The sequence below is a fragment of the Dendrobium catenatum genome, unplaced genomic scaffold, assembly GCF_001605985.2.
Source record: "Dendrobium catenatum unplaced genomic scaffold, ASM160598v2 fragScaff_scaffold_1557, whole genome shotgun sequence".
In the NCBI taxonomy this organism is placed as follows: Eukaryota; Viridiplantae; Streptophyta; class Magnoliopsida; order Asparagales; family Orchidaceae; genus Dendrobium; species Dendrobium catenatum.
The window spans coordinates 5395163-5409865 of record NW_021320019.1 but is presented as its reverse complement, the minus strand read 5'-3'; the positions used below and the strand labels follow the sequence as shown (position 1 = coordinate 5409865).

The 14703-nt window shown below is 34.1% G+C and overlaps 1 protein-coding gene across 4 annotated transcripts in view; it reads right to left on the bottom strand.

Annotated features, from left to right (window-relative positions):
* Positions 1-991: 991 nt before the first annotated feature.
* The window catches only part of LOC110111588 (chloroplast envelope membrane protein), a 52248-nt gene continuing 38536 nt past the window's right edge, over positions 992-14703 (bottom strand). For all 4 annotated transcript variants that reach the window (XM_020843516.2, XM_020843518.2, XM_028700567.1 and 1 more), the window contains 3 exons: positions 12323-12420; positions 2010-2145; positions 992-1312 (listed from right to left, as the gene is read on the bottom strand). In XM_020843516.2, coding sequence (XP_020699175.1) covers positions 1244-1312; positions 2010-2145; positions 12323-12420 — 303 coding nt within the window. In that variant the 3' untranslated portion in view covers positions 992-1243. The remainder of the gene's footprint in view (positions 1313-2009; positions 2146-12322; positions 12421-14703) is intronic.

The following is a 14703-nucleotide window of genomic DNA, read 5'->3' as shown; positions in this document are numbered from 1 at the left end:
AGGATTGTAATGGGGCAATAATGGTCAGAGTTGTAATTGGGCAATAGTGATCAAAGGACCGTAATCAAATGGTAGTAATGGTGGTGGTTCGACAATGACAATCTTATAGTGGTCTAGCTATGATCATCTGATGGTGGGGGTAACAAAGCAGTTGCCCAGTGATGGTGATCGAGAGATGGTTCAATAGCAACAATTGAGCTCTAGTTCAACAAAGGTGGTTAAGCAGCAATCTAAGGACATTGGTATGACAATAGTGCTTAGGTGGAGCCCCTCGATTTTTAAAGCCTCTTATCACACTTGAATCTAAAGCCAAAGATCCAAGTCCCCCAACATGTAAAAAATGGAGGTTATAAAAAAAAATTGGAATACTCTATCAAATGATTCATGTTAATCTTTTTAATCATATATTTAATTATCATTTTATCATCAAATTAAGGACCTAAAGTTTTCAATTACACTTAAAATACTTGAATTGAGCTTCAGTGGGATCAAGTCGAATTATTTTTGAGGTCAATGAGTTCATCTTATCAAGTCATTTAATTCAACTACAAATATATTAAAATCAGAATACAAATGGTCCATAATTTGATTCCAAAAGTTACTGATTAAAAAATGCACCAAGATTCACGTGAATCAAGCCAACATTTGATAAGTGTAAATGTCTTGACCATTTAAGATAGGTACGGCGACATATAAAAAATTATGAAATCGTAATTTTTTAATCAATCCTCCAACATTTTCGAGCTTAACCAAGCTTCTTTATTTAAAACCAAAAAAAAAAAAATTTTACGAGAAGCCATCACAACATTAAACTATTACAGAACCTCAAAACAAGTCTTACTCAAGAATACTCTCTGATGTTCAAGAAAGATTTACACACATGTGAAGCCTCAAATTAAGAATACAAAAACCTAAAATTAGAAGATCTCTAAAAAAAAAAAGAAGGATAACATAGCAAATTCAAATCATAACAGATTAAACATAAGCTTGATACAGAAAATAAATGGGATCTTGATATTATTACCAAAATTTGTTCCTATAAATTTTATACTCATTAAATTTATTTTGAAATAAATGCAATATATATTTAATCAATTAAAATTTATATTACACTCACTTCAAAATACAAATAAATAAATATGATGAATATGAAGCTCAAATTGACTTAAATTTAATCAGAATTCCCTTTTATCTTGTTATTACTACATAGAACATGAATGCAGACTCCCAGAGAAATGGTTCTCTAATGACGCTTCATTTCCTCAAAGATGTTCGCAACATTTGGAGATAATTTTGGCAGGAACTTGAACAGCTACAAAAACCAAGAAATAAATAAAAAGTCAGGCAAGTCATTCTTCTTATTAAAGATCTTAAAAATGGATTTGGCTTATGGCTAAGCTTTAATTTGTTGATAAATTAAGACTTCGTTGGGACTGCTTTTTTATTATTTGAAGTAGCTTCTTAGCATAAAAATTAAAATTTTTGTATTAGAAAGCTCCTTCAAGAAGCAGTAAAAACCGTCCAAAATGAAACCTAAAAGGTGTTTTATGCACTAATACTTGAAGTTCGAGATAATATAGAACCAACACACATTATCTTATTTATTCTCCGCATGAATGTGTATTGAATATTTTAAAAAAATGGATTTGGTTTATGGCTAAGTATTTATTTGTTGATAAGCTAAATGGTGTTTTTGTTCCGACTTTTTTATTGCTTTTTAAATTTGCTTTTCTAGTACAAAAATTTCTTGAATAGAAAATTTTATACTATAAAACAGTTTTAGAAAGAAGTAAAAAAGCCATCCCAATGCTTCATTTGGGACAGCTTTCTTATTGCTTTTTAAAGCAGTTTTATGATACATTTTGAACTTAAAATTTTTATACTAAAAAGCTGCTTGCAGTAAGAAAGTTGTCCCAAACAAACTCTAAGGTTCTAAAAAATATAGTACAAACAACTATTATATCATTTATTCTCTGTATGAATAGTGCAGGTAACTGTATGTAACTTACCCATAACTTGACAGAAGCATCAATGAATACAGGGAAGGTGGAGATGAAAATGGTTATAGCGGCTTGATCAACTTCTAAACCGTAATGATCAAGAATTATTTCTATCAAAGCCTGCCAACCAGACTCTGAATGGTACCTGAAATTCCACAATCATGTGATATACATTTATATTATAGCTCAACGCAAGCGGTTTAATATAAATCAGCGGCGCTACAATGGAGGTCCCTGGAAGAAGAATCTAGCTAAATAAACGTAAGATTATTGGACACGGGACATAAAAAAAATGCCATAAATGATGGCATCCAAGAACCTAATTATAAATAAAAAAAACTTGAAACAGGAATGTACTTTAAAAATCATAGGAAGATGGTATGATGATTCTTTATACTTATATACTAATTTATTTTGCACAACTTTTGTTATCATAAGTAATTCTTTCTTGTCATCATCACCATCAACCTCATCCAACCTTTCAATTTTTTCTCTTCGAAATCCTCCTTAATTCATTTTTTAGCATTAAATTAAGTGCTAACTTTATTTTTTATGAGTAATTTTACACATTCCAATCTTATTACCGTTGTTCCATCACTCTTCAAGCCTATGCATCTCACATTAGTGCTACCTACACACCTATGGTGTATCTTCTTCCTCAAAATTAGCATACTAAATCACTTTAAAGTCTATTTCCACTGGTTTGTTTTCAATGGTGTTGCTCCCACTGTCCAAATATTATAATAACCATTCACTACAAGCTTTCTAATTTTATCACAGAGATTGTTAACATTGACTTGTTACCACACTCAAATTCACTGCAATGACCATTTTATTACCTAAAACATGAATCATATAGCATAGTTAATCTATCTGCAGTCTGGTAGATATTAACAGATAACTATCAATTCATACATAACAATTGCATGGCATGTACATCAATATTTGTTAGACTACTCCTAAATCCCATTTAACTAATACTTTGATTTCTATGGCTATTTTCACAAGACTTAACACCTCATCTACATAAAAAAATACTCCATAAATATCATGCATGACAGGATTATGAAGAGGGAAATAAAACAAACGCAAAATATATTATAATTGATTACGGATGACTGAGTTATGAATAAGCATTTGGCCATGAATGACGATCAAGTCAAAAGAGATGTAGATTCACCGCATTGAAGGATTAAGCAGCTAGACCTTTAGCTTTAAAGCATTGTTTGCACTTTCTCTACTAATCCAGATTTTTAAAGTAGTTCGTTCCACCAAATTATGCAAAAAATAATAATATCACAGTAGGTAACAAGTTTGAGTCATTGATTATGCAATTAAGCGTATGAGAGGAAGAGAATGACAAAGAAATTTTCAGTAAAACACAAAAAAATTGTCATGTCATATGGTCAATGGTGGAAGGGAGTCATAAATTTGCATTAAATCACGGTTGATGAGTGAATTATAATCACTGTGGATTGACTGCATTTGTGCGTCAGCAGGTAACTAAATCATTGATTATAAAGCCTTGCTATGCCTTCGGTATCACCTACTTTTAAAGTACTTGCTTTTACTAAGTGGTCCTACATCAGTACATCAAGGTGCCCATATTAAATCTCAATTTATAAGCCTCTTCAACATCACCATCATCATCACGAACATCAGCCTTATCACAACTATTCAGCATAAGTATTATAAATCTTTATTCTCCATTCATTTATTTTAAGTGCTACACAAGATGTTAATTTCATCAAGCCTGGACTCTTCTGTAAAACATCTCTCCATGTTACTTAAACTTTTTCTATTTTCTTTCATAATCCCTTCACATTAATTCAAAAAATCTTATTGATACATTTCAACCCTTTATTTTCTACTAGATTATATCGACAAGAATTATTATACTGTCATTTTAGTATCATTATTTCTCGCTTCAATCTAACTAATTTTGCCATTATCCATCTTAGCATTATCATTTTTATCAGAGACAATTTAATAATGAATGAAATCTTTATTGACTAACATTCAAATCCACTCAAACTATTTATGATGTTAATCACTAGTGCATCATGCGTATCATTAATAAATTCAATACATTTAACAGATATTTTTCATTGATACCCAATAAGTCAATTCATGTAATACTCGATTTTATGCTTTTTTAACAAAGCTATAAAAACATAGTAGATCCTCATGACATAAATCAAGTTTTCTTCCATATATCAATAAGATTTTTTAAGCATATATTTTGTTATCCGCTCATAAAACTCCATTGTATATTCATAAGCTTGTCTCCCACTATCATTACTATAATCCTAAATAACCCCTTTGTTCATAAAAATGTGCAATTGATTTTTCCAATAATTTGACATTTTCTTGTTCTATAACATTCATTAAAAACAAACCATAAATTATCAAATTTCTTTTTTTTAGATCAAACCATAACTTATCAAATTTCTTTTTCGGATCAAACCATAGGAGCACCATCAGAGGTTGTCCATTTTATTTTTCAGATCAAACCATAGGTAGCACCATAAATCAAGTGTTTTTATTAGATGAGGACATTCAACAAAGGTGGATGACATATTTTGCTAAACTTTTCATAAAGATTGTGAGAAAACGATTGACCTTAGTGACATTTGCACCCTATATTGAAAATAAAGATTTTTTTTTATCGGCGTATTAGTAAAACCAAAGTTAGAGAGGCTTTACAAAAATGAAATATTGAAAAGTTATTAGACCTGATGATATTCCAATAGAGGTGTGGAAATGCCTAGGAGATGAAGGAATTTTTTTGCTTAATAAACATTTTAATATTATTTTGAAGACTAAAAAGATGTCAGATGAGTGAGGAATGAGTGTGCTAATTCCTATTTTTACTAATAAAGTGATGCACAAGATTGTGCGAATTATGTAGGAATTAAGTTAATGTGCCATACTTTTAAAACTATGGGAGAGTAGAGCATAGGTTGCAATGTAATACTAATGTTTCTCAAAATCAATTTGGATTCATGCAAGGTAGGTCTACTATGGAAGCTATACATTTATTGAGAGGTTTCATGGAGAAGTATAGAGAGAATAAGGAGGATCTACATATGATATTTATTGATTTAGAGAAAGAATATGATAAAATTCCAAGAGAAGTGTTAGAAAATAAAGGGGTTAACATGCTTATATTCAAGTCATTAAGGATATGTATGTGATGCACCTTGGTATTAAAAACAACAACAAATTCCAATAGATTCAACACAAAAAAATTGTTATATTGATAGAAATCAAATACGAACAAAGAAAGATACAATGATCCTCTCGTGAGGACATTCTCTCCCGAACCCAAGATGCCGTTAGGATCCCTCAAAAAAAGAAAACTACAGCACTCTCAAATCAAATTCTCCATACAAACATAATATAAATCCTACTACTTAAAAGAAAATAATAAAACAATAAAATCCAAAATGCCCTCCCTCAATTTCCTCTCAAATCAGCCCACAAATCAACCCTTTTTAATTAGGAAATATCTCCTAATTAATCTCCTCCGATTTAGCCCTCAAATCAGCCCTCTTAAATTAGAAAATATCTCCTAATTAATCTCCACCAATTTAGCCCCCAAGTATTCCCTTTTTAATTAGAAAATATCTCGTAATTAATACCCTTCAAATTAGCCCCAAAATCAGTCTTCTTTACATATGATTTTCCCTCTCCTATTTAACTTCAAATAGGAGATCTTTCCCTCCTTAATTACTCTCCAAACATAATGATTTATTACTTTGTTGGACCCCACAAGATAAGCCGAAATCTCCCTGGATTTGGTTTCAGGTTTTGCCCTCTCCACAGCCTGCTAGACCGGCCGGTCCAATCTCCCTTGGCCTACAGTCGTAACAGTATGCAGGAGCTGTTACTTGTGTTCAAACACAAGGTGGTTTGACCAAGGATTTTCCTATTTCAATTGGATTACATCAGGATCAGCCTTAAGCCCGTATCTTTTTGCTTTATTCATGGATGTTCTCACTAGATATTTGTAAGAGATTATACCTTGGTGTATGCATTTTGCGAATGATATTCTTCTTGTTGAAAAGACTAGAGAGGGAGTTGAAGGTAAACTTGAATTATGGAGGTCAACCATAAAGTCTAAAGGTTTTCGTTTGAGTAGATCTACAACTAAATACTAGAGTATAATTTTAGCAGTAATAGATCCCGTAGGGGGATTGTGATTTTGGATGATCAAGTAATTAATAAGTGTACACATTTAGGATATCTTGGGTCTATTGTTCAGAGTGATGGTGAAATATAAGGGGATATTATTAGTAAAATTCAAGTTGGATGGTTGAAGTGGAGGAATGCATCAGGCATGTTGTGTGATAGAAAAGTCCCCCTCAAACTTAAGGGAAAATTGTATAAGAAGGTGGTGAGACCTATAATGCTTTATGGTGCAGAATGATGGCAATAAAAAGACAAACATAATATTAAGTTAAGTGTTGCAAAGATGAGGATGCTCAAGTGGAATAGTAGTTTTACTAGTAGAGACATGATATGAAATGAGCATATACGTGAAAATGTTGGAGTAGCTCTAATGGAAAATAAGATTAGAGAGAGTCGCCTTAGATGGTTTTTAAACGGCAGCCTTCCAATGATCCGATTAGAATAGTAGATGTACTAGATTTGACTTATGTTAAGAAAGGCAGAGGTAGACCTAAAAAGACTTGGTTAGAAAATATTAGAAATAACCATTCTTAATTAGATTTAAATGAGAATTTGACTATTAACCGGATACAATGGAGAAAAAAGATTCATATAGCCAACCCAACATCATGGGATAAAGGCTTGATGTTGTTTTTTATTGTTGCATATTATGAAAAATCATACATAATTGATAAATTCAACAATTTTCAAATTGAAGGCATTCAATATAATTTCTTTATTTGAGTAACTAATTCAATATTTTAAAATTGCAAAATTAGATTGAATGATGAACACAATTTAATATCATGCAAACTTCAATTTTAAGTAGATATGAAAAAGAGAAATATGAACATATTCTAATTTTCTTGGCAAAACTAATTTATTAAAAAACAGCTCTGTTTAAAATTGCGCAATAAGAGGCGCGCCTCTGCGCAATTCTGTCCAAAAGTGCCTCGAGGCGCACGCAATTTGGACATTGATTGAGGCGTACGCCTCACCCTATGTGAGGCGCGCCTCAATTGCGCAATTATGGGTGAGGCGTACGCCTCATCCAAATGGTCTTACCTACTTAAAATCAACCATTAAAAAAGCGGACGAGGCGTCCGCATTGAGTCGTGTATTCGCGTATAGGATTAGGGCTTCCTGTGAGAATTGAAAGGCGAACTAGAGGCGAAGCCATGAGGGAAATAGACGAAGTTGTGAGGGAAGGAGACGAAGCCGGGACATGATTTTATTGCATCTACTTTCTTATTTTCCACTATTTTCATATATCATTTAGATGTTTTTATTGTAAGATACAAAATTGCTATTATTTTCCTGCTAAAACCCTTAATTTTTCATTTACGCAATTCTGTGTCCGTGAGGCTTACGCCTCAGACCGCCTCGAGGCTTACGCCTCGCCTCACGGACGAAAACCGCCTCGAGGCTTAATTGCGCAATTTTAAACCTTGAAAAATAGCTTAGAATTTGATATCTGTTACAGCTACTTTTCTTTTTAAACCTAATATCAACTATAGCAAAACCAAAAAACAAGAAGTTTATATGAGGTAAATATATTCAATTTTTATGCTCAACTCCTGCAACCAAAATAAAGAAAAAGGAAATAATTCCCAAAAAGAGAGAAGAACAAGTAAAAGAATAAAAAAGATCAGATGCTAGTGGAATCCATTAAATAAGACAGCCATTCCAAAAATTCTGAATCAACTTTCTATAAATTGTCGTGGATAAATGCATCAAAGGGACCCCTAAGACGACGGGCTCAGATGATAGTCAAATTCATGTAAGAAGACAAGTGCAGCAACTTTCTACAAATAGCCGTGGATGAATCCCCAAGGTGATGGCAGCTGTGGTTGCCTGAGATGCTCCAGACCATCCAAACAATGCCACATCATTACCATAGGAAACACATTCCAATATTCCATGGCAACCACATGCTACCGTTGAGCATGCTTATTATAAATTAAAATAATTAATATGAGTTGTTGGATCGTTGAGCAAAGGTGATTAATAGCATTGCTTGACAAGCCGATTCTTTATAACCAGAATCGGTTTGATGATTGCCAGTCAAGCTGACGGTTTAAGCTAGTTCTATCTTACTCGATGTGAAACCGGTTATTGAAGTAACCCATAACAGCTATTTGACCGGTTCACAGTTGAAATAATTGTACCGGTCAATCCGGTCTAGTTTTAAAACAGTGACATCAATAGTATTCTATCAAGGAAAAATAAAGTATCAAAGAAAATAGTGTGCGAAGAAATCCCTGGCAGCAATTTTTATATAATATAACTAAATATGTGGTATTGTAAATTAAGGGCTATTTTTTGTTAGAGAATCTCGGCCGTTCATTTTCAAAGAATTATATAAGATAATAATTAACAATTTAATATCACTAATAAGGAAGGCCTACAAGAGAAATATCACTAATAAGGAAGGCCTACAAGAGAAATATCCCTAATTTGCAAGTTTGATTACATGCCAGTCCATTTCTCTTAACGTGAACAAAGTTCAAAGAGGCACCATTTTCTTCTCTATAATTCCATGTTGTGTCCTGTTTCCAATCGGATAAAATTCCTGGCTCTATGAAACTTTTGTTGTAAATGATCTTTGTTAGTGATTTTTTTGTCTGTAGGTCAATTAGACCAAGTTCAAAGTTTTCAATAGGATGTGAAGTTTTGTGCCTTCATTTCATCCTCAAGTTTATTATTTTATTGGATCATAATAAATGAAAATTTTGAAGTAATTTAGTGAACATTTAGCCTAAATGGTCCTCCAAAATGAAAGTGCATGAATATAACATTTGCTCAATTGCGGTTGCAAAACACTTCAAATTATTCCGGCTGTACTAATAAAGAATTTCAACATAATTTCTCTTTATTCATATATGTTGTCTAGAATGAAGAATTTATATGTAAGGTTGCATCGACTTTTTTGGTCGAATGTTTCAAGAAGAACAAGAGGTTTTGAAGCGCTGGATTTGAAATACATTAGAAGCACAATTTCTAGAAATTTTCATAATGATAAAAGTTAGAATTTAAGCTCGTGCTTCATTCTGGCTTTGTCTGCAAGTGCAAGTTTATTTGGTTCAAGCTCAAGGGAAGCTTTATGCCTGCCAAATGGTTTTTCTACCTATGCGTGTCAATATTTGATCTGATCCAAAAAATTCTGAGTTTGAGTCAACCCGTTTGGCATACGGGTTGAGTTCGGGTTCGGATTTTTTACCCGTTTTTAAAACTAGGTCAGGTTTGGGTTGACCTAAAAATCCAAAATTGACCTGAATGACCCAGATCCCCGCATCACTCGATCGATCCCACATCCCACACCGTGCACGGCGCACTCACGCCTGCCTCGCCGCACTTGAGGCTTGACTCCGCGTCACGCAATACCTCGCGGCCCTCCCTCAGGCGTGCTACCAACACTGCGCTCGCGACTCGACACTGCCTTTGGCCTCCCACACTTGTGCCCTGTCTCACCCGCGTTCGCATCCCGTGCTTGATCCCATGCAGGCCCACTCCTGCAACCTGCTGAACTCACTCGCGCCCACTGTGTTCCGGGTTCGTGGGTCAGGTTGGCACAACCCGATAACCCCACGGGCCAGGATTGGGTCAACCTGTTTGGACCTGGGTCAATTCCAGGTTCGATTCGAACCTGACCTGAAAACCCATTTTGACACCAATATTTCTACCCACTAATTTTATTTGAAAAATCAATGATTAAGCTTAAGGTTCCCACCACCAGCCTTCATTGTTGGAAGTATGTGGAATATAGGTCCCCACTAAAGCTCGCCTTCATTGCTGAAATTATAAGCAATATTGGTCTTGCTTCCTTCGTGTGTTCAAGACCGAGGAGAAATTGAACGGGGGGAGATTTGTTTGCCAAGTGTTGAGCAGCTTGAGGCGTATTTTTCTGTTATCGTCCTTGAAGCTTGCTGCAACCATAAAATATATTTTTACCTACTGTCTTGCCTTCATTTCCAGCCTTCCCTTGTGGTTGTTTAACTATCTATAACCAATGTCGCCTTCATTGCTGCCATGCTTAATATAGTCTTCATTGCTACCCTTTGCCACCGCAATGTCTGAAGTTAATTTCTCTCAAAATTTTGACTAAATGGAGGACTCTATAGTAAGAGACTTGATAACTCTACTTTTTAGGGACTAATTACCAAGCTGGAAATGACAAATCAGTATTACCCAGCTTGAGGGAGAGTATTAAATCTCAATCGTCCCTTGGCCCTTGATCCCACGGCCAACATGGGAATTTGTGGGAGGCTCACCAAGATCACATTGTTAAATCTCAGTCGTCACTTGGTCCTTGATCCCACGACCAACATGGGGATTCGTGGGAGGCTCACACTGTTAAATCTCAGTCGTCACTTGGTCCTTGATCCCACGGCCAACATGGGGATCTATGGGAGGCTCACCTGGATCATGTTGATCTTCTATATTTAGTTGGCTGATTTAGGAAGGATTACATTATGACAATTATGTATGATTCTATAGTAATTTGTTTATTTATTAAAACATCTTGTATAGATCTATAAATAAGGATAGTTTTGCATAATAAATTAAGCCTTTTCCTTTCCAATTCTCTAAATAACAGCTAACTTCTCTATTTGACCCATAAAGTTCTTTTAACTCTGCTTAAATATTATCTCATTGTTTATCTCACATGACTTACCCATGCTTAACAAGTTTAGGGCAAAGAAAACCTAAACCAAATAGTAGGGTTTTTTTATTTAAGGTGGGGATCCATCATTCTTTGAATAAGCAATCAAATGAATCACTGATTACTTCATTGTTTTATTCAACATTATCATTTACTAAAAATATTTGCCCAAAATAGTACTTAATTAGGGTTGTAAGTGAGTCAAGTCGGCTTGTGTTCGGTTTGATAAATAGACTGTGAGTTGAGATCGATGAACTAAAGAGCCATGCTTGAGCCAACCCTGATTCAATTTGTGAGCTTGCGATCTGAATAATTAAAAAATATTAATATAAAATGCACTCAAAAATATATATTAGCATTTAGGATTTTAAGTATAAAATTGTTAAAAATGTTTAAAAATTACATCTCACATTCTTATACTAATTTATTCTTTGTTATTTTTCTTCTAATTTATTATTCTTTTTATCATTTTATTATAATAATTACTTGAATTATAATTATTTTGTCTTTCATAATAAATGAGCTAGCTCGAACTCATAGAATAAAGCTTAAGCTTGAGCTCAAACTCAATTAATTAATCAAGGTCAAGCAAATGGTGAGTTTAGCTCAGCTCGACTCATTTATAACCCTATACTTAATAGTATTTAAACATATAGGTGTACTGTAATTGCACATTTAACTTTTAAGCTTTTCATATCATCAACTTTCAATAAAGGCTTTATCTGTAGCTTTAACAATTCATCACTAATTAGAATCTACCTAAAACTATTCCATATACGATAGTTTTTTAACTTGCTAATTTGCTCATATGGGGATTATTTCTAAAAAATTAAAAGGCATCGCAACATCAAATAACATAAGTCTAAGAGAAAAACCAACAATGCAAAATTCAATCCTCATCAAATTTAAGATTACAAAGAGGGGAAAAAATACTACAAAGAGAAGGTTGTCCTTATCCGCCGTTTAATTAGGGGGAAGGGAATATCATTCGTAGAACTTTATCTTAAAAGCAGTGTACAGATTGCCCAATTGGCTGATTGTTCTTCATATCGATGCACAAAAATCTAATTATGGCCATAAAAATCTAGCTTCAAAAGCCACAATTCTTTTTCTATTAAATTGTTGCTATTTTAGTATAACTAGGTGTGATAAGCCTATAGACTTTCGGTTTACGTATCTATAGAAGAACCTGGCGAGAGAATTCAATGAGATCATCATACGATTCTCAACAACTAAATACATTTTCTATCTTTTAATTATACCATGATTAACTTATTTATAATATAGATAGTTAATTAAAAAAAAGTATGCCGGTTTTCTATAAAGTTAGAGATTATAAATATTTTAATATATACCCAAAGAGGTATTTGTGTTCATGTTGTCTAGCTTATAACGATAAAGAAACATCGTGTGTGTGTGTGTATATATATATAGATATATATATATGAGTGTGTATGCATAAAAACAAAATGGCTGAATATCTTACCCCAAAAAAATGTCAGTAACAAGTATAATAAGAAATGCCTTCCCTGAGTCTGATATATTATTTAGCAGCTTATACCCTGTAAACTTCAGCAAAGCAACCTGAAGATACAAAAAAGTGCATATAAATATATTTTGAATCAACCCAATCTCGAACTGCAGCAAATAAGAGATAACAGTTATAAGAGCTAACTATGCCCATGGTAATTTACTGATAAAAAGTGAACTAGAATAATGAGAAATTTCACTTCATGATCTATAGTTTTGCCTATTCTTTGAAACTTTGCATAAGATAAGAATATATATTAAGATATGATCGAGTACTTTCAGTAAATTCAATCATAAGGTGTCGTCATCTATAGCGAGCTGAAGCAAATTGCAATCGCCGAGAAAGATATAGCAATTCCTTCACATAATTAGTCAAAAAATTTTGGTGATTCAGCAAACAACAACTCAATCTCAGTATCCTAGTCTATTGGAGAAGCAATCATCCACTTATTACCAATGATAATAAGTGAATGCATTTATCAGTTAATAAGTATTCAAATATACTTCCACACAAAAACTCAAATAATATTTACATTTATACCCTATTGAGGAAAAGGACGTGTGCAACTTGTAGGTCATCTTCCAAGTTTTAAAGCAATTCTCAAGGGTGAGCAGCAGTAGTAGAATATTATGCACCTATCAATGCCTTTCCTATTAAGATTAGCCCTCAAAACAAAGATTTTGAGAGATCAATAAAGTTAGAAAATCTCTTGGGGGCCATTCGGTCTGCTGAAAAAAGAATGCAAAGTAACATACAATGCAAAAGGAATACAACGTATTTGAAATGATTTGAATTGTTTGGATGAGTGTAAAATAAATGTAGGTGATTACTTTTTTATTTTATTTGACTTGAGGTAAAATGAATGCATTATAAAACTAAATGATGGTGGTGGCCAGCTGCAGAGGGTAGTTAGTGGCAAGTGGCAGCGGCAACGGTGATGGCAAGCAGTGGCCTGCAGCCGGTGTCGGCAATGGCGGTGGACGATAACGGCGGCAATGACAGTGAATTTATAATACATTTGGAAATCGACCAAACTTAACAATTTTCAAATACACTAAAATTGAACTGCATAACTGATGGGGACATCAGTAGGAGATTTTGGCACATTTATTAGAGAAGACAGCGGAGATTGACGGCCACGATCAGGAGCCTTTACTTTTGATTTATTTTATGTATTGTTTATTTTATATTTTAGTTTTTCCTATTTTACCCCTGTGGGTAGTTAGTTTGAGTTGTAGCCCTGAGGGCATCTTAGTCTTTTCTTTTCTTTTTTCTTTTGAAGCCTATATATAAAGTCCTTAGTCTTATATTAGGGTTTATGCTTAATTATGAAAATTCTGATTTTTTCTTGAACTTGTGAGTTCTTGAGTGGTGAAATCCCAAGGTGTGGGCAAAGAAACATCCACCAATCGGCGGAAGTGCCCCCGCCTCGTGGTTTAAGTTCTTCTCCTTACATTAAGCAGCCGGATCGTCTCCTTCCCCTTGCTTTAAGCCGCCGGCCACCTCCTCCCCTTGCTCCAACCGCCGAACCCCTCCAACCACCATCCTACCCGTCGGCCCCTTACCCTATCCCCATCCATAGCTGCCGATCCAGCCCCCTCAACTGTCGGCCAAGCCCATTTCCCAAACCCCACTGCCGGCCACCCCACCTCTTTTTCTCCTTAATGGTGATTTCAATCATCATTATTAGTTACCTAAATTATCCTAAATGATTTGGAAAAGAATCAATTAAATTTTGAAATTCAAATTTGAATTTCAAATACCTTCCTAAATTAACTAAATCTAAATTAGAAATGTTCCTAAATCTGAATCTAATTTAATTTTAAATTAGATTAGATGTTCCTCCCCTTGCTCCAACCGCCGAACCCCTCCAACCACCATCCTACCCGTCAGCCCATTACCCTATCCCCATCCATAGCTGCCGACCCAGCCCCCTCAACTGCCGGCCAAGCCCATTTCCCAAGCCCCACTGCCGGCAACCCCACCTCCTTTTCTCCTTAATGGTGATTTCAATCATCATTATTAGTTACCTAAATTATCCTAAATGATTTGGAAAATAATCAATTAAATTTTGAAATTCAAATTTGAATTTCAAATACCTTCCTAAATTAACTAAATCTAAATTAGAAATGTTCCTAAATCTGAATCTAATTTAATTTTAAATTAGATTGGATTAAATTATCCTTTCCCTAAATTAGACCCATGAATTAGGAAGCATTAAGTTCCCTCCCAATCCTCTCCTTTTCACCATGCATGTCACCGCCCCCCTCCTAGCCTCTCTCCTCTCTCCACCTCAATTTCCATCCACTTGAATTTGAACTTCAAATTTCAAATTC